At 36.4% G+C, this 21,803-nt stretch overlaps 2 protein-coding genes across 7 annotated transcripts; both read right to left on the reverse strand.

Annotated features, from left to right (window-relative positions):
* Window positions 1-436: 436 nt before the first annotated feature.
* On the reverse strand, window positions 437-4,075 carry LOC131778062 (universal stress protein Slr1101-like). The gene is made up of 4 exons (XM_059094455.2): window positions 3,938-4,075; window positions 2,045-2,146; window positions 1,768-1,874; window positions 437-1,537 (listed from the first exon to the last, which is right to left on the reverse strand). Exons 1-4 carry the CDS (start codon window positions 4,002-4,004, stop codon window positions 1,334-1,336), a joined length of 480 nt encoding a protein of 159 aa, XP_058950438.1. The 5' UTR covers window positions 4,005-4,075; the 3' UTR covers window positions 437-1,333.
* Window positions 4,076-4,950: 875 nt separating this feature from the next.
* Window positions 4,951-18,949, reverse strand: LOC131778036 (potassium voltage-gated channel subfamily C member 4). Of its 6 annotated transcripts, none has more exons than XM_066159184.1 (5): window positions 18,870-18,949; window positions 11,046-11,765; window positions 8,280-8,596; window positions 7,504-8,171; window positions 4,951-7,068 (listed from the first exon to the last, which is right to left on the reverse strand). In XM_066159184.1, the coding sequence occupies exons 2-5, from the start codon at window positions 11,574-11,576 to the stop codon at window positions 6,125-6,127; spliced, it is 2,460 nt and encodes an 819-aa protein (XP_066015281.1). In that variant the 5' UTR covers window positions 11,577-11,765; window positions 18,870-18,949; the 3' UTR covers window positions 4,951-6,124. The 6 variants fall into 6 exon arrangements, with proteins under 6 accessions (XP_066015281.1, XP_058950402.2, XP_066015283.1 ...); XM_059094419.2 differs by lacking the exon at window positions 18,870-18,949 and adding an exon at window positions 18,601-18,640; XM_066159186.1 differs by lacking the exon at window positions 18,870-18,949 and adding an exon at window positions 16,401-16,463.
* Window positions 18,950-21,803: the final 2,854 nt, after the last annotated feature.

The raw sequence follows: 21,803 nt of genomic DNA on the forward strand, positions 1-21,803 counted from the left end.
CACACTACGTTGCTATTATACGAAGCACTATTTTAAAGGAAAGTCAAATATTTAAATTTTTGTAAATTCATAGGATGAAAATCGCTTTTTGGCGGGAGAGTGTACCCTGATGTAAGTTTTATTTGAATTCTTACCAATCATTTTTTTCCAAGAGGTTATACGAAAAGGGCTTCCCGGGAGAACCCGTTATTACCAAAGGAAAGAGAACGAAACAGCAACGGAACCGATTTAAGGCGATTCAATAACAGCCGTTGTCTGGTCATGTCATGTAATACGTTCGTCACGCAACGGAATGTTTCGTGACGAGACAAAACATCGGCTTCCCAAGAGGTAGTGTTTATGTCTTAAGGGGTAAATCGAAAGTTGAACGAAACAACAACTTAGTATGCGAAGAAAGTTTAGATAACAATGTTTATAAGGTTATTCACGACAACATAAAAGTATTAAACATTTTCAGAGTTCAACTTTGAAATAGGCTGTATTGTCTTAGAGGAACTACGCTAATGAGGAGTCTGAGAATCCTGAATCGATAAAGGATATGTAGCAAAACATGAAGGGCAGCGAGTGAACGAGACAAGTTTTTTTAACCCATTTTTGGATTACATGGGACGTAAAGAAACTTAGTTACCCACAAATTACCAACAATTACCTCTATAGATTAACCCCTAAAATTCTAAGATCTCAATAGTAATTCTCCTTACTGTCTGAAATACAATTCTTATAATTTTGGAGATTTTGGTATTGGATCAACTAATAATCCCTAATTGATATTCTACTTTATTCTCATCACTTCTATGCTTTATATTGTATTGATATCGTAAGGAGAAATTCTCTCTTGGTCACTCATAGAAGATAAAGGATTAAAACGATAATCTCTCTTCGGATTCGTTGTTAGATAATAAGACAGCAAAAAAATCCTCGTTAAAACTCTTTCAGTTTTTTTTTGACGATTAACGAACATTCAGTTGCCGTAGAGTACTAATTTAATATCCTCAATAAGTTGTTACAAAATTAAGATCGCACTCTTTCGGAGAGGTGATAGACAAACTAACTTAGAGTAGGCATTTCCGGAATTTTTTAAGCCTGAGTTTTTCATGTTTAAAATTGAATGTTACTTAATATTAATCCTCTCGGGTTCGTGATTATCCACCCCTAAAGTTTATTTTTTCCTTTCCTAATAAGCCATTATTTTTCAGAAATATATCTTTTCAATAGCCTTTCTACATCTGCACAATGAGTTCAATTAACGAACAAAGTTTTTTACAATCTCGGTACCAGACCTCTCAAGCTAGATTTCAATCGCTCGAGAAGGATCTGAGAACAAGTTTCATCCTCAGAAATGTGTTTTTGGGGGGACAAGTAAAACCGGAACCCGTGAATGATGAACCACGTGATCACTGACACTTCCTAATATGGTCCTTCGGAAAGCACCGAGTCCCCGATTTCCAAGTACAATGCAGGTGACGTTTTCGTCTTTAGCCACTTTACAAATGGCGTCTCCCGGTGATCCGAGTTCAATTCTGGTTTTGAATGGTATCTGAAATGAACAAACGGTTGCTTTTAAATTGCGTTTTAATCTTGCGAAGGCTTTACAGTTGGGTCAAGTTTATAAAGCTTGGTTACCTAGGTACTAGCATAAGAGCGAACGGTAGTGGGGAAGCACACAAAACAAGCATCAGCACACGCGGATTGTTTTTTTGGCGGAGGGTCTTAATCTTTAGCGTGGGGTCCATTTTTCCTTCTTTAGGAACTAGAGTTTTGACTGACCTGAAGATGTTTACATTTCTGTTCAAACCCCTCTAGCATGCCTGAGGCTTGCGCATTTGCTGCCCTCAAAATGTTCTTCATTTCATCAACTTGAAGTTCCGAGGCATCTGATGTGAAAAAATGCAAATGACATATTTTTTCGCGTATTTGATCATATGCGCATGTAAAATGCACGTTACAAATAATAAATATCATTGTTATTATTATTATTACTTTGATATGGTCACTTAATGACTAAATACCCACCGACTGCAGCGTGACAAGTCACACAACTTACCTTGTGAATCATCCTTGGAGTATTGTTTGACATGATCAAGTGAGCTGTAAACATGAAGTAAGATAATTTCCTGTTTTTCTTGTCCATAATTGTCTACGTACCCTGATGGAGAGAGGAACAATGTAAAACAAGAACTTTAGCGATTTTCGACCGTACCTCATGAATGTTAGAGTAAGCGAACGAGAAGACTACGAGTAGAGAAGAGCAGCAGCGGGTCATTTATTCCCTACTCCCTCCCCCCTTCACCTTCCCTTAGCCCCTCCTCCCCGCTCCATACCCGTTGTCAAGGCGTTTCAATTTTTGGTTATCTGTAGTTTCTATGTGAACACTGTTTAACTCCGGAGTTAATTAGATTGCGAATAGACCGACTCAGGTATGTCAACCTAATAAAACGGTAAATTTCGACCAACAGTTACCTCAAATAAGTGAGCTGACAGGATAACAACATGTTTGTTTAGTATCAAATGGATGTTTACCATCCATTGAAAACGCTTGACAGTATTCTGCTAGTTGAGCAGCTGCAATCTGCCATTATGTCATACCGCGGGTTGAAGAGAAAACGCTTGACATTTATCACTATTTTCACGACGGGAAAGGCAAACGAGATAAATTTCTCGCCTAGATCGAAAGATAATTTTAAAATGCGGTTAATAGCTGATTCTGATTCTTAAAATCGTCTGAAATTAAATTGCGACGAATAAAATTTTCTCGTCGGCTTTTTTGAGTGTGTTACTACTGAAGTCTTAGTTCTATGCTTTCGCTTGTTTAGTATAGCGAACTAAGTTGTCAAAAAAAGTCTGTCAAAATTGAATAAGTGTGTGAGAGACAATGAGCTCTTCATTGAGAGCTAGAGATAAAACCTTTTCATTTCTTTAGGACCCTTCATCTCATGTCGGAAGAAGATTTTGAGCTCGATTATGTGCTAAAATCCCAATAAACTTTTTTTTAAAACCTTGACTTGTACATAAATCTAGTTTTATGCACGTCAATTTGGTGGGCAGCTTCAAATATGGACAAGAGAAATTCGTTTGTATTCTCCAAGAGAAACAAAGCGTAAATATTAAAATTCAGGTTTCCAGATGACGCCAATTAAAATGAGTTTTTTCGCTCAGGATGAACATCGTATTTCTCGCTTGTTGTGTTTTCTTTTCTTTTTAAAAATTGCAAAAATTTTATAGTTATGACAGCAAGTGATGAATTTTACTCTACTTGTGGGTTTTCCTTTTGCTCAGGAAGTTACTCAAGTCAAACCGCATTCGTCAGTCAAATATTATTTGAAAACAAGCTAATAATATGAATTAGCGGGAGATCACGAGAAAAACTGTCAGCTTTTTCTGAAAGATGTGTCAGAATAAAAAATCGAAAAGTTTTCGAATTTTGCGAAGACTCGGAAACTTCGTATTTTGCACAGATCACTAGACGTTAGCCTTTTGATTGAACGAGGCGAATTTTGCAAGCGCAGAGAGAACATTTTGCATTTCATTTTGCATTAGAAAGGTAGACTTGGCAGACTGTCGTTCTTATCCACAAAATTATTGCTACCCCTTATACTTTTTTAAATTAGATCAACTGTTTAAAATACGGCTGAAATTTGGAAAGTTCATGGAAATTACTTTTCAACAATTTATTTGGCGTGAGCATTTTTTTTTTTACGGTCTCAAACCGGAGTAAACACTGTTGAAGAGATCAAGCTTTATGCTGGATTTTCATTGTTGCGTCAATTTATTCACGCAAACAAAGGAGCGTTCATTTTGCTGGCGGTTGATTTGCGTGCATATAAGAAAATAGAGACAATGTAAGGGGCGTCTTGCGTGCAAATCGGACATCAATAAGTTCTATCATCCAAAATAACGGGATCGCGCAAAATATTTTGCTCGTGCAAGATATACTTACAGTCAAAAGCTCTGACACAATGTTCCTTTTCGTCGATCGGTACAAGAATCCGTTTCGTATTAGCCATCCCTGTAGCGCAGGAAGTTTTTGATTCCAAATTGTCGTGCGATTAACAAGCGAAGAAGCCGTGTCCTTCACAAATACAGTAAAATTATAAAATATTCATGAACACTGAATAAATGAATATTACATGACGGGATAAAAAGAAAAACACAAACTCATCCGCAAAAATGTCTCAATAATTTTGACATTTACAACCTCGAGGATCATCCCATTAACATTTAATATAAATTGAATTATTAGACATATTTTGTCCTTACCTATCGGACCGTGTAATTTTTTCAAGGAGATAATTTTCTATTTTGGCGAGTTCCGAATTTGAAAGACGGAGCATCAGAAATCGGACGGAAAAATCCGAAATTGGACGGAAAAATCCGAAATTGCAAAGACGCCTCTAAAATCAGTCGGAACTCTAAAACAGGCGAGGCCCTCCGAAATTGGACGGAAGCGTCCGAAATCAGACAGAAGCGTCCGAAATCGGACGAAAGCTTTAAAATTGTTAAAAAGGGTCTGAAATCAGACTGTACCGTCCAAAATCGGGCAAATGCATCCATGTATGATGAAGCCGTCCGGAATTGGGCAGATCTGATCGTAATGGATCCTCGCTCGGTATTCTATTTGAGATAATTGTAAGAGGACCTATATCTCCGAAAATGGAAATATGGGGCATCAGTTAAAACTGAAACGAACGCAGGAAGAAATGTTAAGAAAAATGAGTGACGTCTGAGCAGTAAATAGCTCCCCGTTTATACTCTGTTAGCAACGACTGTTCTCCTCTTAAAATCCTCTCCCCTCTCCCCCTCAGGTGATAGATAACGATTGATTGCTGAAGGATTTGGCCTTTTTAGCGAACTGAAAAGAAAATGGGAGGTCAACTTGATGAATATTTTATTAATGCGGCAACTGATGTCGCACACAAAGTTAGAGTTATTGAAAACATTTTACATTAGGGTCGACCTCGTGCATTTTCAAACTCTTTAAAATCAAATCTACAGCACTGATGCTTTAATAATGAAATTCTACTTCTTCTTATAATTTGATGAAAAACGTGATTGATTACAACTTCATGAATCCATCAGTTAAAGTGTTATGATCATTAATTATTTTCATCTTTGACCAAGTTTCCTCAGAAATGTTTTAGTCCAAAAAAACACCCCTCGTTTTCCCATATCTATAGTTACTTTGAAATGAGCTCAGTGGCGAAGAGTCTTAAGCTCGAATGAGAGTGATGCCTTTTGAGATTCGATTTTGATGAGTGTCAGAGCCCACTTAAATTTACAATAGAGAAAACTTTATAAACGTACCTTTTTGCAAGCGATACTGTTTGAATTGTTAAAACTGTATTGTCAAAAATAATTAATTGCCCCCCTGGTGAAAAGACTGAGGCACTTGTTTCTTACTGTATTAGACTCATCAACCAATATGGAGCAGTACTACAATGTCACTTAATAAATGTCTAAGTGTTTACAAGCTGTCTTAATCGCAGCACATCAACATCACCACGTGTGGTATTATTACTTGTTAAGTTATTTGAAGGCTCCAGGATCTGGCCTCTCTTGTGTAGGATTGAAACTATCTCGTTTGTTAGCTGGATGCTTTGCTGACTAACGAATAGAATCCATCTGAGTATCCACGTCAACGAGATTTGAGAAACAGCAGTGGCCAATACAGAACCCACTAGGGTATCAACGTGAAAAAGATTCGAGAAACATCACTAGTTATCTTTAGAGTCTTGATTGGGGGAAGGGGATCATAGAAAATATAAGTGATATACAACTTCCTTAACAGGGATTATCCAAGGAAAAGGCTTAGGAAAAATTGAAAAAAATAGAGGAAGCTTCCTTTATCACGGATTCGATCTCAACTTTTGTTCACCTCTTAAGTAACATTGTAATGTCATTATTTTACTAAAATGGTCAAGAAAAATTTTGAGTCCGAGGCACATTTGTCTAAACTGTGAAAACTTTCTAAACCTAAGTTGTAATTACAGATACATAGTTTCTTTGACATGATGAATTCTGCAACACTTCCAACTGGACTTATGATACGGTTGCTTCGAAATTTTTCTTGAGAATCCAAAAATTATGATTTTTCATGAGCACGCGTTAGTATTTCCCTTTTTATATTTTAAATCTTCGTTTCTAGAAAGTCTTCACTACTTCTATCACTTGCAGACAAAATTGCCACGGTACAAGCTGCATTCCGTCTTTTCTTTGGCAGCTCCGGTGACTCATAACACGGATGAGTTGTTGTTCTATTTCGGTGGGCAGTCATATCTTCATCTAAATGTTTAAGACAGGGTCCATTACTAAAAATTGCCTTTTTCCCTGAGAAAGGTGACCCATTCTGCTTGGAAAAAATCTGCTTACGATCAGCACTAAAAGGGTCAGATTTTAGTTCATTTTCATTATCTTCCTTTGAGGTTCCATTATAAGAGTCTCTATCATCTTGTGGCATTGCGCAGAGAAGAGAATCTGATAGAGATTTTCGTTTTTTAAGTGGAGTTTCCACAGAGGATAAGTAATTGCTATTTGACTCTTGCGAAGATCTATTGCCAGAGTCCACGGAAGGCCTTTTAATAAATGAAGATTTAACATCCCCGTTTGCGATGATCTGGCCTCTTGAATCATCTTGTCGTGGTTTCCCAAAATTGCTTCCCTCTAAAAACCACTTTGCTCGAATATTGTCTTCTCCAGAACCTATCACTGGAACCAATGGATCGAATTCCCTCTGTATTCTACTGTTTATTTGTTCGTCGCTGCTAAGGTGAGTGGGGGAATATCCCGAGCTCTCGGTATTGGGATGTGGGGAGGATTCCTGAGTTTGTTCCACCTCTAATGGTGTCAGTTGAATGTTTTCTGGTACTTGACTATCATTACTACACCCACCATGCGCAGCACTCCTCTCAGCACGTGACAGTTTTTCGGATGTCTCATCTTGCTTCTGCATATCTCTGCTCTCTTCATCCGGGACAGTGCTCACTTTTCGTGGCATAAGTGTCCCGGATGTTCGGCGAGGTCGCCTTCTAGGAAGACCTTGGAAATTTACTGCTTTGTTATTGTCTCCAAACCCTGGATTAGAAAACAAAGAAATAATGCTGAAGCTAAGACATTAACCTCTAATAATTGACAGACGGACCGAGGAACGGATCGACCAAAAGATTTATAGGGGATTCAGTGACACACCGAGTGACTGTTTGACGTGACTGACCGACCAAACACAACTGACCGACAACTGATCGACCTATCAACCTCAGCTGACTGACAACTGACGACCTACCAACCACAACTGACCGACCGCTGACTGACCTACCAACACTAGCTGACCGCCAACTGACTGATCAACCACCCCCAACTGACCGTCAGCTGACTGACCAACCAACCCCACCTGACTGTCAACTGACTGACCAACTAACCCCAGCTTGCCGTCAACTGACTGACCTACCAACCCCACCCGACTGTCAGCTGACTGACACGGTATTTACATAATCATTATTTTGTCCTTACCTCTCGGGTGCAGTTGGGGACTTGGTTTCAGTAATGGAGATGATACACTTCTTTCGTCTTCATCTGCTGTCAGAAGATCTACATCTGACTCATGTATAGTTCTAGCTGTGGCTCTGCGCAGCTCTAGGAGTGGGCTGTGGGGCATCGAGGATCTGAGCGATGTTCGCTCTGTCATACAGCTCATTTCCACATCCACGTGGTTCGGTAAAGCACAAGACTTCTTCTTTCTCCGCGAGCTCAGTTCCTGATGCTTTGTCAGTAGACCCGGGACGCCCCCAAGGACAAGTCGATGCTGCTTGACTGGAAGCTTGAGCCTCGCTTGCGCATGCGCGTAGTACAAGTTGAAGTTACTACCGATGACCGAAATCGGCAGAGCAACGATCAACACACCACAAACTGCGCAGGCGCCTCCGATGATTTTGCCCGGCCAGGTTTGCGGGGTGAGATCACCATATCCCACAGTTGTCATGGTAATAAGGCACCACCAAAAGGACTGTGGAACTGAGTTAAAGTGTGACTTTTTGTCCAGTATGATTTCAATATAGTACACGATGCTGGAGAACATGACCACTGGGATCAAGAGCATGAGAAGAAGAAGAACTAGTTCGTGGGAACTGGCCTTCAAAGTGTGGATCATAATTTGGAGACCATAAGACAGCTTTACAAATCTGCAATTAAACAGGTCAAATCACATCACCCGTATCTTAAGAAGTTTATTAATAAGGCAATGATATTATAGGTTGTCTCTGCTAAAGGGTACAAGGTTATTGACATACCTGAATAGTCGCATTACTCGAATGACCAAGAACATTTTCACTTTTTCGTCCTCCGTCAGAAACGAGACATAAAATGGCAAAATCGATATCAGATCAATCCAATTCATAGGTCTCTTGAAGAAAAAAAGCTTGGAGGGGCAAAATATGACTCTCATTAGAAACTCTAAAGTAAAAAAACTGCTGCAGACAATTTCGAGAACAGACAATCCATCACGTCTGCCTAAGATCTCATCGTCTAATCGAATTCCTGGTAATGTGGAGACACAGAATGCAGCAATTGACAAACTGATGAAGAAGCAGGAGAGATATGAGACGATCTGTTGAAAGAAAGTGGTAAAAATGGACATGAAAATTGAATATTTGCCATCATATTACAATATTTGTTGCATTGTTGATCCTATTAGAATTATCGCACTAGAGCAGCGATTCATTTAAAGATAAAATGAGCAACATGTGCTGCGCCGCAGATGATTATGTTTATCTCCGTACCATTTGATGCAGAAAAAAGTATAATTCACTCTCTGAGACAAAATGCAGTAATTTTTCATCATAATGTCGTAAATTTTCAACCTCAATTGCACAAGAATTTTAGCACAAAATTTTTTATAACTTCGAAGCAAAAATATAACAAAATTTCGACGCTAAATGTGGTAAATTTTCAAAGTGAAACGTGGTGATTTTTATATAAAAAAAAATGAAGTAATTTTTTTGCACAAAAAACAGGAAACTCCCAACTCAAAAATTGGGAAACGTTATATTGCAGAATGTGGCGACTGTTCCATTGAAATTGTGGAATATTTCGAACTCAAAATGTTGTATCTTTGCGGTACAGAAAGAAGTAGATTTTCAGAAGGAAACGTGGAACAAGGGATGTTTTTACTGACGCATAATGCAGCAAAACAGACGACATGCGACATTTATAATATCATGTTACGAGAAGCATGCTGAGCACCTGTACTCCCACGCGTTTACAGCAAGCATGCGCAATAGAGTTACCCTAGTAGTGACATCATAAGTATATAATTCAATTTTTATAGCTTACACTACAGAATTCTTCCTTCAAAGTGGGTTTTAGGTACTAAACTCTTCTTTGCATGAATCTACTCTGTCTTTGCAGTTTTTGTCTATTTGTGGGTAGTAAAGAATCATCAGAAAAATCGATAGGGGAACACAGAAAATTTAAAAAGAAAACAATGGCTGTAAAAGCAGAAATTTTTGGTACTTTCTTTGAAATTTGTTTTATTTGCGAGGTTTCTCTTTATGTTACTTAGAGGAAACTCGAAATTCTAGATCTGAGTAAAATACAAGAAAGGCACTGAATCGAATTCTAAATATGCGTTTTCGGAATATGAAATGTTTCTGTATTTTTGTTCGCTGCCGTTTTCCCTTGAAACCATGGTTATCAGAATATCAATCAAAATTAAACAAACAAAAATTTAAGAAGAAACAGCATAATTTCCTTCCCTAAGAACACTGAATTTACGCTTTCTTAAAAGGAAGGACAAAAGATCGCTAAGCAATGTGTCAACAGTAAAAGAAAACTAGCATAATGCAATTAATAACCATGATTATTTCAGGTGACGTCATAAACACCTGTCAGTCATCGTGTTCTTATTGGTTGAAATAATTTCTCCAAATCATGAATTAATTACTGCTTGTTAGTTAGTGCGAAATGTAACCTGAAGTTAGGGTGTTTCGCGAAGTTCCCCTCTTTAAAATATATTGTCCTGAATCTAACAACAAAGAAAAGTAGATGCGTAAACATATATTCGGACGATCGATAGGGGTTTGGTAGAGTTTATTTTTTATGATTTGTCCGAGCGCTTTTTTTGGTTGTTGTTGAGACAGTTGATTTTAGGCCGTTTCTCTCTCTTTATGCTATCTTACGAGTACAAAACATAGGTTGTTATTATATTTCTTGAGCAGTTTTTTCTGACAATATAAAACGTAAGCTTTTGGAATGCGGATATCGTTTGCTTGAAAGAAAATATTTCTTTAATTTTCTCTCCTTTGCTTTATAATCCTAAAGTGTAAAAAAAATATTTATTCATTTCCACAGTGAAAGTGGCTTTTCGCGCGCTTAAGTGCCAGTCGATTTCCTTTCTTTGCTCTGCTGTAAATTACGCAAATATTGCTACACGGAAACGTTTCTATCACTTATGGTCATGAATTTTTAGAAGAAGCAAAAACGAAGAAGAAAGAAAAATTTTTGATGCCTCAAGCCAGATTGACTGGTCAGGAAAAGACAATTAATAATCTTGCTCGTCGCTAGCAGTTTATGCATAAATAATAAAAAGCTAAAAGTTTCAAAACAACATCGCCAATGGCTGTGTATGTTTTGTAATCTCGTTAACAAACTTTGTTCCTCTGGGGTCACTTTTAAAACAAAAGTAGCCTTGAAATTAGAAAATATCGGGCAAGAAATGAGTACAACTCAAAAAAAAATAAATTGTGTAACGATTCTAGAGAACCGATGTTGACCTTTCCCCAAAATAATGTGCAACAGCTATTAAATGAGGCAACCTGTCTCGCTGTAGTTTTTACAACACGAAGGCTGTATCTTGACAGACAAATTCAAACCCGAGTGATGGTTTCAATTGAATTTATCATGAATTACATGTTTTCATTTCCGAAAAGTCTGTAAGGTTTTATCAAAACTACTAAGTCAATTTTATTTTACCGCAAAGTCGCCGCTCCGTAACAACAGGTCATTAAAGAAATAAACTGCTAACACACTGAAAATCTTTTAAAATAATTATTTCATACCTTTGCCAGCTTAGATGAATGAGGTTCATCCAAAATATTCCAAATTTTAGGCTGTATTCTTTTCCAAAAGTTATCTTTCTTCTCATCGATGCCAGATATGTCAGAAGAGGATCTCTCAAGGTCATTACTTTTCAGGTGCTCGAAGTCGGGGCCAACAAAGGCTTTCAAATTTTCTTCGGCTTCTCGATGCTTTGTATATGTGGTCCAGCAACAAGGTTCCATTTGTTTTTCGTCAATTCCCCAAAAACAAAGTTCTTCTTCGAACATGGGTCCGCACATATCTGTTGGATAATGTAGTTTGCCGGTACGATAGTAATTCAAAATTTGCGTAAATGCACCCGGATGGCGATCATAAAAATATTCTCGTTTTCCAGAGCTTTCCGTATCATGATTCTCCGCTATCCAGTAAAGTCTGGTATCAGGAATATTCTTGAGTGTAGAGACATGAGTCTCGTGTCGAAATCCTCCGACGTTGATGAAAATTCGGGATCTGTCGGACCCGTCAAACTGCGAGCCTCCTCCAAAATCCATCTTGAAATACTGCTACGTTTAACAGTTCGCGGTTTCTAGCGATGTTGATGAAGTGGCTCAATTAAACAACGGATTTATTTCATAAATCAAAGATATTTTGTAGTTAATCAGTTGCGAAGATGATTTTCCGAGTCCTTGAGTTAAATCAGTCGAATACTAGAGTCGAGATGCCTTTTTCGAGCTAACACCCTGTAGGAGAACAGATTAAAAACATCACTTTCATGGCGGTTCTATTTGCACAAGCACACGGGCAGGTGATATTAGCAAAGCACCAAAGCAGATCCTCACGTTGATAATTTCATTAGCGATGAGAGATTTGGGGAGGAAGTTATGAATTTATCAAGCAACTTCCAGAAATCTTTTTGCCATAGCCTAACAAAAAGGTCAAACAACGACGGGGTATTTTGATCATCTCAATTGTACCTTTTTCTGCTAAACGCAACATTTCAAATGAGTTCACAGCCAGGCAAATATTGGGTCGAAGAAATGGTGTTTAGACAATGGATTGTTTACAAATTGCTACTATAGAATCAAAACCAGTTGAAATCTCCGACTGTTCGTGCTATTAGCGAAGATAAAATAGAGACGCGAAGGCCAGCCGAGTTTAGTACCTAGAACCTTCAAACACAGTAAATAAGTTCCGCAACAATAAGACAAATTCTAGTCGCTGACACTTTTACGATACCTTCTTAACCTTGCGGTGCGTTTTGAAAATTTCCTTTCAAAACGTAATTCGCTCGATGTTGGTCGTTCTATCCTTTATCTGCCACTGCTTACAACGCGAAGCCCGATAGCTGTTAGAAAAACAAATTCTGTGGACATTTCTCGGAGGGCGTGAAGACGTCTGTAAACTAAATATCTCAATGAACGAAAATCCCTTCGGCTTTAGCACTGCATAAAAGGCAACAATGAATTTCTCAACCACGTTAATTAAGGCGTACACCTGACCAAAAGTACTAAAACTATTGAACTAAAAACTTGTAATAGCTACCCGTGCTTTCAACGCATAAATTTTATTTTTACTCGCTTTTAGCTTGAATGTAATGTAGCAAAAAGACCTTTCTATGCACTGACACATTTTCTCGGTTTATTTACCTAAAATGCGAAGAAAAATTAATTAGATATATTCATCCCTTTATAAAACTGCTTAAATTGGCGCAAATTGCGTTGGCAAGGAACTTTAGACACAAAGCCACGAAGATGAAAAGTTTGACAGTGCATTAAAAATTCTCCCCTAATTATGGGACAGCTAAAAGTACATCTCCTGTACATGCACCATTTCGATAATTAAAAAACCTCATTAAGTTTCAAGAACATTTACGGACAATTTGAGGTCCAAACTGTCATACAGTGGGAAATGTAAAACCATATTAGGCCCACACTACAGCTTTAGAACCGCGACAAATGACAATGATAATTTTTAGAGTTTATACAATTATGTAATTGCAAAACTCACTTTAGCTTTCAGGTAATAAGACAAAACAAAAACAAAAAAGAAAACAAAATGACTCTCTATTTAGATTAAAAAAAATTCACAGTTTTATGAATTCAAGTTTGAACCGGCGCATTCGCTTTGCTGCCATAAGGGACGAGCAGGCAGCTTGTTCAAAAGAAGGCTGTGTTTACCTAATGAATATAGTGGCGTAGAGAGAATGACAATATAATTGAATGCTCCACACATGATCACGTATTACGGGATTTTTCTTAGCTTTGTAGCGGATCAGGCTGATATCTGCTCATCTAACTCTGATATCATATATTATATTATATTCTCATATTTTATCGTATAAAATGTGTAGAATGGTGAACCCCTGCTGAGATGCAAGTTGTAGCCCTCAAGCTCAATAAACATAAAAAAACAACAACAAAAAGCGAATTCTGCCTTTTTTTTTAGAAAAATATAAATCCTCACTTTTTCCCGATCGAGGTGAAAATTCAACCAAAAAACAGTCACTTACAGTTTCGCCAGTTTCCCTTGAGGCAAATTTAAAAGTATTCCGTGCATAAAGTAATAATTCCTCAAGACACATCATTGATTTAAATGTAGAATAAAGATGCTTTGTTTGTCATCTGTGTTTTAGACAAACGACTCAAACTGTGTCTGTTTGTTGTTTTTAATTTTCATAAAAGTGTAAACGAAACGTGATCACGCGTGATCTCGTTAACGTATCCAACAGGAAATAGATGACGTCAGATGATTAAAACATATCAATTTCTTTGAGCCACTGGTTTATCTTCCTTTGCTAAAATTTTATTGGCTACCTTAAGTAACCAAACCCTTAAGTGACGTTGTTTACTTTGAAGACTTCGGTAAGCGTCAAATTGACAACAATAGTTCTTATCAGCAAATTCGTGCCTGAAAAAAACAACCGATTGGCCATTAATATTTTGAAATGTGTTGGAAACTTCCTATTTCAAAGTCGCAGAATAACTTTTAAACATGGATGGTTCGTGAGTACATTTCTTCGAAAAACTTCAAGGATTTGAACGAAGATAAACATCATGACTTTCTTCAAGAATAAGGAGTCAAAATCAAGCTCTTGAACACTTGTCCATGTGTCAGTCCTTTCAATTTCTTATGAGATATATCTTATTACATTTGAGTCGGGTACTTTCCTTCGTGAAAAACACTTTCTTCAATTAAAATAGTATACTTGAAACTACTGAGTAGTTATTTCATGTTTTCGCTTGTAGAATGTTGATTGCGTGTTGTTAATTTTCTTTGAATCTCCTTTCGGTTGGCATTCAATTGTTTGTTAAAGTAACTCTATAATAGCTCAAATCAATTTGCTTTCCCTCGAAAAGAATAAAATTTCAGTGATCACACAAGTATTTAACTTGTTCCAAATTTGTGGTCGTGCCGATTGAAAGTTTATGTACATATTCTATTACATTTGATAAATGGTATTGCAAGAACTAAACAGCTCACCTAGAAATAGGATTATTAAATTTTTTAAAGAACAGTTAAAACTACTTTATCCTATCAAAACACTCGATTCAAACATCCTTTTATGTGTTAGAGATTTGAAAATAGAAAAGTTATCATGCTGCTTATTAAATTTTACACTCCTACCCAGACCGCTCACGGCCCAACAGTTTTCCGTTTTCGAAACGACAGAGACTAGTTGGAACCTTCAAAGTGATAACCAAAAAAGGCAATTAGCCGCTCTGTAGCAGCTTTAGACATTTAAGATAGTTTCTCAGTATTAAATGAATGAGATCTGTTTCGCAGTGGAGTTCGTCAGCTCCCTAGTTCAACAGTTCCTCAGTTACACCTTCAAGGAACGACACAGAAACAATTTCAAACTCTATGCAGGCTTCAGGAAGGCTTTTGAGGCGCCTAAATAGCCTACGCTTAAGGTAGTGTATCTACAAAATATCAGATATGCTTTACAAAGAGTCATGCTTATGGGCATTTTTAAATGTGTATTCAAAATACGTTTTCAAAAAATTTTTTAGACCCGTTACCAACATGAATATGCGAATAAGATATGACTTTTCCTTTAGTTAATGATAATACTGAGTTTTTAACAGTTCCTACCAAAGTGAACTACTTTATCAAGGAATGAATTATTTAGGCAGTCATGCTGTATGACATACGTCAGGGAACATTATTTCTGCTTTGAACAGAAAAATCTATAAACAGAATCTTAAACTTTAAACGGCCTTCATACTAGTAAGTCGGCATCAATTTTTACGAAATGCCCCGCGCTCTGATGAAAACTTTTAAATGGTTAGTCTGGCCTGTTTTCATTGAAAAATTTTTTCATCGTGTGTTTTCGGCACACACAGTCAGAAAAGGCAATCTATAATTTCGAAATTTGTAAACGATGCTCCTGCGCCCAGACATATTTTTTCCGCTGAGTCTAGATTTATAATCTAGCCATTATGCAAAAAAAGGTGCTACACATTTTGAAAACACTTTCATTGTTTTGACATTTAAGAGCTTTTAAAAACAACAGCTACCTTTTTATGTAAATTTCTGTTTGCCCTGACCTTCGCATATAAAATTTTTAAACTGTTTCCAAATTATAATATTCTTTTTCGGAGGAAAGCACACTTATCCTTATTCATGTCGTGTGCAGTCTTTTTTATGTGCTTTGTTAAGATTCATATTTCATAGAGCAAAGAAAAAATAGATTGGTTAAAGAAATCGGTGAATTAAACGAAAAAACTAAATTATCTGACGTTTCCTAAAAGTTGCACTGTAAACGATTTAAGTAACTCAATGATTGCCTATGAACGCTTTATGCATGTAGCTTTGTAGACAGGCGTTTTCTACATTTACTGAGGGTAATATATTTTGGGGCGTGTAATGTAATTGCAAGACCTTAAGACTTAAGCCTGCAATTTTAAGTGCAGAGAATCTGCTCGAGGTGTTTTGAATAAAACTTCATTTCCACTCTAAGTTTCCGTCGTTTATAAACTCACAATATAAAGTATGCTCTTATTTTGGCTCCGGTTTTGCCATCGATGTTGATAAAAACACGTTAGTAATTGATATGAATTTTTTCTTTCTTAGCAGAATTTGAAGACAGTTTCTATTAAATTTCCACGTACAGTTCAATTCGAGAAACTTAATCGTAAGCGACCCTCTGCCTCATCTAATGGTTAAATACATGGAGGGTTTTTTTTGAAAAAGGGACTATAGCCGATGAGAACGAGTTTTAATGCAGCATCGCGAAAAGCCTTCCATAATAAACAAACTTACCACTTTTCCGCAATCGATACTATGTCAGCTCACAGTTATCGTTCGATTTGGAACAGGATGCAACAGATATTACAAAACATCGACGATATTGGACAGGAAAGTTAATAACTTACCATGGAAATAAAAAAAGCAATCAGTTTACTTCACGAAACAAGAATTACTCTCGTGTCGGCGAGGTGGCTTAGGCGACGGGCAACACACAGAGATCATTTGAATTTGAATAGAAAGGTTTCTACGTAAATTGATCGCCAATATTTTTTTCAGTAAGGCCATAAGGCATTCTTGATACTCTCATTGCAAAAACAATGGAAAAAAGACTTCAAAAGAGGCGCTCACCTTTAATTGAAAACGAATGTATTAGATACACTAAAAATAAAGTCATGTTTGAGTTTACGATTAAAAATGCTCACGATACAATATTGTTTCAGCATTGTCTTGACATTAGCTAATATAAAATTCGGCTTTTATTCCATAGCTGTGTCAACAACATGCAAAAATGTTTGAATTTCGGAGTCGATGTGAAACTTTGGTATAACAGACTTCTTAAATTATTTTTACTAATTAACATACAAAGTAGCTTGAATTTTTTGTTGTAAAAGAAACGAGATTTGACCGACTTAATTAATAAAAGATTACGATTGCTGCCATTTTTCGATCATTTTGTCAGTTTCAGCCAGTATGCGTTACCCTCTACCGTAGGGAAAACTCGAAATCGCAAGGCTCCAAAACGAAATCGGGGAAGCGTGCGCGAATGTTCAGAAATACAACTATGAGTTTAAGGTGGCACTGTAATCAAATAACCTTTTTTCCTGGTTAGATAATCGCTACGAACACTTTAAAGAAAATGTTAGGCTTATGATTTCTTGCCAAAACCTAATTTTCTGATCTCAGTTAAAGAAATTGTAAGAATTCTCCTCTTCATTTGTCATGCTGCATTTAATCTTTCAAACGTGCAAAAAAAGTTCAAGGAATCTCTTAAGTGACTGGAATTTCATAAAGCTATCAACTTCCTGTTTCTATATCATCAGCAGCTTCGTAATCATCTTCTTTCCATTTCTGTCATAATTTTTTGGAGTATATGTGACCATACAGATTTCTGTAAACTTCCGTACATAAAACTTACACAGATGAAATTTCAAAGTTGTTACAACGTTACGAAGCACTTGAGGAACGTCTCAAGGAAAATGTAACATGTTAGTTAGAATCAAAACAAAACACACATGTGTTTCGAAATTACCGCAGTCGAAATTTGTGATAATTTTTTTAAGGAAGGCTAAATAATTATCATCAAAGACTTTTTCGATTATTTTTCATTTGCTCAACATTCTTTCGTTTGAAAGCTTTGCATCAAAACAGTTCATGAAATAGTTTGCATCCCGTTCTTTAAATGAAATAAAACATGAAAGCTCATTGGTTTTTAGAGACAATTGTTCCCAAGTCTGCGTAAACAACACTACATGGAAAATTGGCTTCCATCGTTCAAAGTCATTGGCAATTATAAGATTTTTTTTAACCTTGCAGAGTTTCCAATTTAGAAGGTTGTCTTTCATTATTGACATATGCAATTTAAAAATTAATTTAAATTTCTGACATTTTAATATGCCTTTGAACTTCAATTCAATTGTCGACCAAGATACAAGTACGAATTTTTAATGCTAAGCAACACTGTACAATCTGTAATTCGAAATAGCTTTCCTATCACTCGAATTATTTTTATTTTAATTTTTTTCACGACGAAAGGTGTCGACAATTCATCAACCTGAAATATGTATATCTTAAATTTGTATATGTACCCCACGATTCATCTCGCTACAAAGGATGGGGTCGAACAATTTCAACATCTTATTCAATGCTTCTTCCTAAGCAAAAAGAACTTAATATTTGCTGGTGTACAAAATTCAGACTTTGCAAATCATTGTGATTCAGAATCATACTCAGATTTAAACAGAATGTTCAAACAAATTACCAGTTTTTTGTAAGCTTAAGGTATTGTTTTAACAGCGAGTAGTATTATTAAATAGCAAACAGCGATGGCTTCAGTCGAAAGTCAAGTTTTTATGAAAAGCACTTCACGTCTTGAAAAAAATCAAATTTGCAGTAATGGCTTCAGAGTATCTACACTAAATATTTCTGATGTTGATGAAATCGTTGGTTGGTACAAAGGATGGTTTCATTTCAGTTGTGATACATTCAGCGTTATAATCTGCAAATCGTTCAAAAGAAGTTTAAGACGATTCCTCGTATCCGATCGGCGGTGTATTCGGTAAATTGCTAAAACTTCAAAGCATTCTTGATAAAATTTTGACCTCAAACCTCTATTGGAAATTCTCTTAAGTCTCCATCAGTGATCACACTTCTTGATACTTTTGAATAATGATATTATATCCAATACACTTAAGGAAAAAGTTACTCGAAATGATAAGATCGCAAACGAGCGGATGAAGAAAAATTTCCGCCATTTTAAAAAACAGTGAATAAACTTAGAGGTTGACCCTATGTCTAGATTTTTTTTCTCTTATGAAAGGATATTTCGGTACCTTTATCCTATTTGAGACTAAGTTATCCAGGGTTCTTTATCTTACCTTACTTGAAAGATAGAAGTTCTATCTTTTGCCAGAAATGCCGCAGTAAAGATGTGCATCAATTATTTATCTTTGCGAATAATATCCTTATGAAGACCAAAAAATTCATCACAAAAAAACTGTAAAAACTGCATCTGTGCGGAATTGCGGTAGAAGACATAATGTTCTTTCATTAGCATATGGTGTCGGGGAAGTAATTTAGCTTGTCAGTTGTTAGAACAGACAGGCAAGTGTCAACAAAAAGTGGAAATAGGATGTATATATCAATTGGTGTTCAGGCTAAAGGGCGAATATTATTGGAAATGTCGAAGAGCGAAAATTGCAGTCTTGGTCAAGCTGGCCAAAGCTTTGTGACCATTAGCTTTTCGCAATGAACATACAATTGCTAATCTGAAATTTAGGACGTTTTTAAAGAATATAAAAACCTGGATGATGTGATATAGCAAGATTATCTATATTTGTTCAGAATTAAAGATTTTAAAAGAAATGTCGTCCTGTTGTTGTAAATTTCAGACATCACTTAGTTTTTCGAATTAGTTGAGAGTGGATAAAAGTAATAGAAAGAAGATTCAATCATCTTTAATGGTCATATTATTTATTTATTGATCTATACAAATATCCAGAACACGACTTTTTAGTTTATTGACGAAGATTAATTTACTTGGAAGGCCTTCGTGCGTGTCAATTGTTTACACAGCAGGGGCAGGAGAAAAACATGAAATGAGGTTCTAATGAACCGAAAATGTGTCTAGAAATCCCAAACGAATAGTTTGTCAAATGTCCTATTGGCATAACCATGCCTCGTAAAGTTTTGGCATGGGATAATTATGCTGACATCCGGCGTGCAAGAATTAAGGAGCTATAAAGAGCTATAAGGGATATTTCATAATATTGAAATCACAAAGACCAGGTTTTTTTCTTTCCCGCCCTTTGTGTAGAATCGAATTTCTAATTTCCTATCCAAAATGGCCCTTTTCCCTTCTGAAACTGTCATTATGGCTGGAAGATAAATGTACCATGGAGGGTGCATGGCTGCCTCCTATGGCGAGTCTAGAGAACTAATAAAAGGGAAATTTAAAGTAAACAATATTCTTATATCGAACTGATTTAAAAGAGGGATTTTAAAATTGTTTAGAATAAATTTGTATGATTTCATGCAAATGAATGAATGCACAGACAATACTCTTGATAAACCGCAGTGACGCTGTTGGGAAAACACTCAGCATCAGTTTTGTTAAATAGAGACAGAAACTACCTCTGACAAAGAACCGTGAACACTAGTTTGCTGGCCAGATGAACCCAAAAAAGATGGTTTTCATCGGCGGGGGTTGAGCCTCTGCCTCGACGATAAATTATAGAAACAAAACACAGAGACTCATTCAATGAAAAGTAATTTTAGAAAAAACATAGTTATTTTGTCTGTGGCAAACTGTGACTTATGCGAAAACAAGGAGGTAATGATACACTGCGCGACAGAAAGGCGACTTAAGCAAACATTTCAAATGATAATCTTGTTGCAAAAAATTTCGTTGATTTTACTTCACTCGAAACTTAAGCATTCTTGTCGATGTGTTTTCGTGTTTGCTTAATAAGTTCTATAACATGATAAAATTTGGTAAAATGGCACTTGATATGTTCATAACAAAAATGTATTTCTTCATTTTAGATCAGATATTTCTTTCAATCAATCCATTTTTCCAAACAAGTTTGTCCAGCAAAAGATGTTCTTACCGCAGCCCATCGTTAACTTCAAAGATAACAAAAACATTTGCAATGATAGCAATAACGATAACAGTAATGATATTGGTTGTGTTCATAAGTCTCATACCAATCTCAACTCTAATACCTATTCTATGATAAAGGCAATGATAATGATAACATAAATTATGGATTTTAAGCAATTTTGCTGAGACTTAGGACTCAAGATGAGGATTCGATGCTCACCAAGATGAGGATTCGATGCTCACTGCTAATGGGCCGACATCGTTATGAGCTCTACATAATGTTCTTAAAACCAATGTGATGGTTTGATAAAGTTTTTTTATGGGCTAAACGAATTTTATGCCAACTAGAAAAATATTTTGTGAGCTTCTGTCACTTGAATATTTTTAGGCTAAACCGCTCCCAGCGACTTTTTTTTTTATATCTAGATCCCCCGTACCTGGTTCGGTTTAAACTAGTCACTTGTCCGCCGGTATCTCCACAGCTTAAAGTTTATCTATTGTTAACGAAGGGTTCGCTTGTCTTACCATGACATGCGTCAAATCTTCATCTTTTATTTACGTGTCGTCATTAATGAAGTTCTATTTATTTATAATTGCTTGGCGATGTATTTATATATCGATATAGATCACTTTTTTAACGTTCAGAGTTAAGCTCACGTAATCCATCAGAAATATGGTTTGTTTAATCAATGATCGTCCCGGGAAATACATGACAAGTGCTTCAAAATTAAGCTTAGCAGTATTGTCTTCAATTCACGAGAGGGTGGTTTGTTGTAGTCTACTTAACACACCCGAGCGCACCAATTCAAAGATATCGAAGATGCTGGTTCGCGATATGAAATGTAAGATATTTACAAATTTGTGCAGTAGAGTAAACGAAATATTTTTTTTTATGATTAGTTTCGTTTGCAAAATCTCTAGCATTCAGAGGTGTCTTTTAATTCGGACAGCGATATAGCAAAAGTATTTCGTGTTTGATTCTAAGTGAAGACTCGTTAATGTAAACAAACTCTATGCACGGGATACTTTTGTCCCTTTTTCTTCACTGAAACATTATTTCCTCAGGAATTGCAAAACACCCTGATATCCTTGTATGTTCGAGATTGGTCCTTCATCCAATTCAAGACAGTTTTTCTAGACAATGATTTAGAAAACCGTCGGCAGAAAGGATGTTTGCTCATTCATGTAATATAAAGTGTAAGACGGACAA

This window comes from Pocillopora verrucosa, chromosome 12 (genome assembly GCF_036669915.1).
Source record: "Pocillopora verrucosa isolate sample1 chromosome 12, ASM3666991v2, whole genome shotgun sequence".
NCBI classification, from domain to species: Eukaryota; Metazoa; Cnidaria; class Anthozoa; order Scleractinia; family Pocilloporidae; genus Pocillopora; species Pocillopora verrucosa.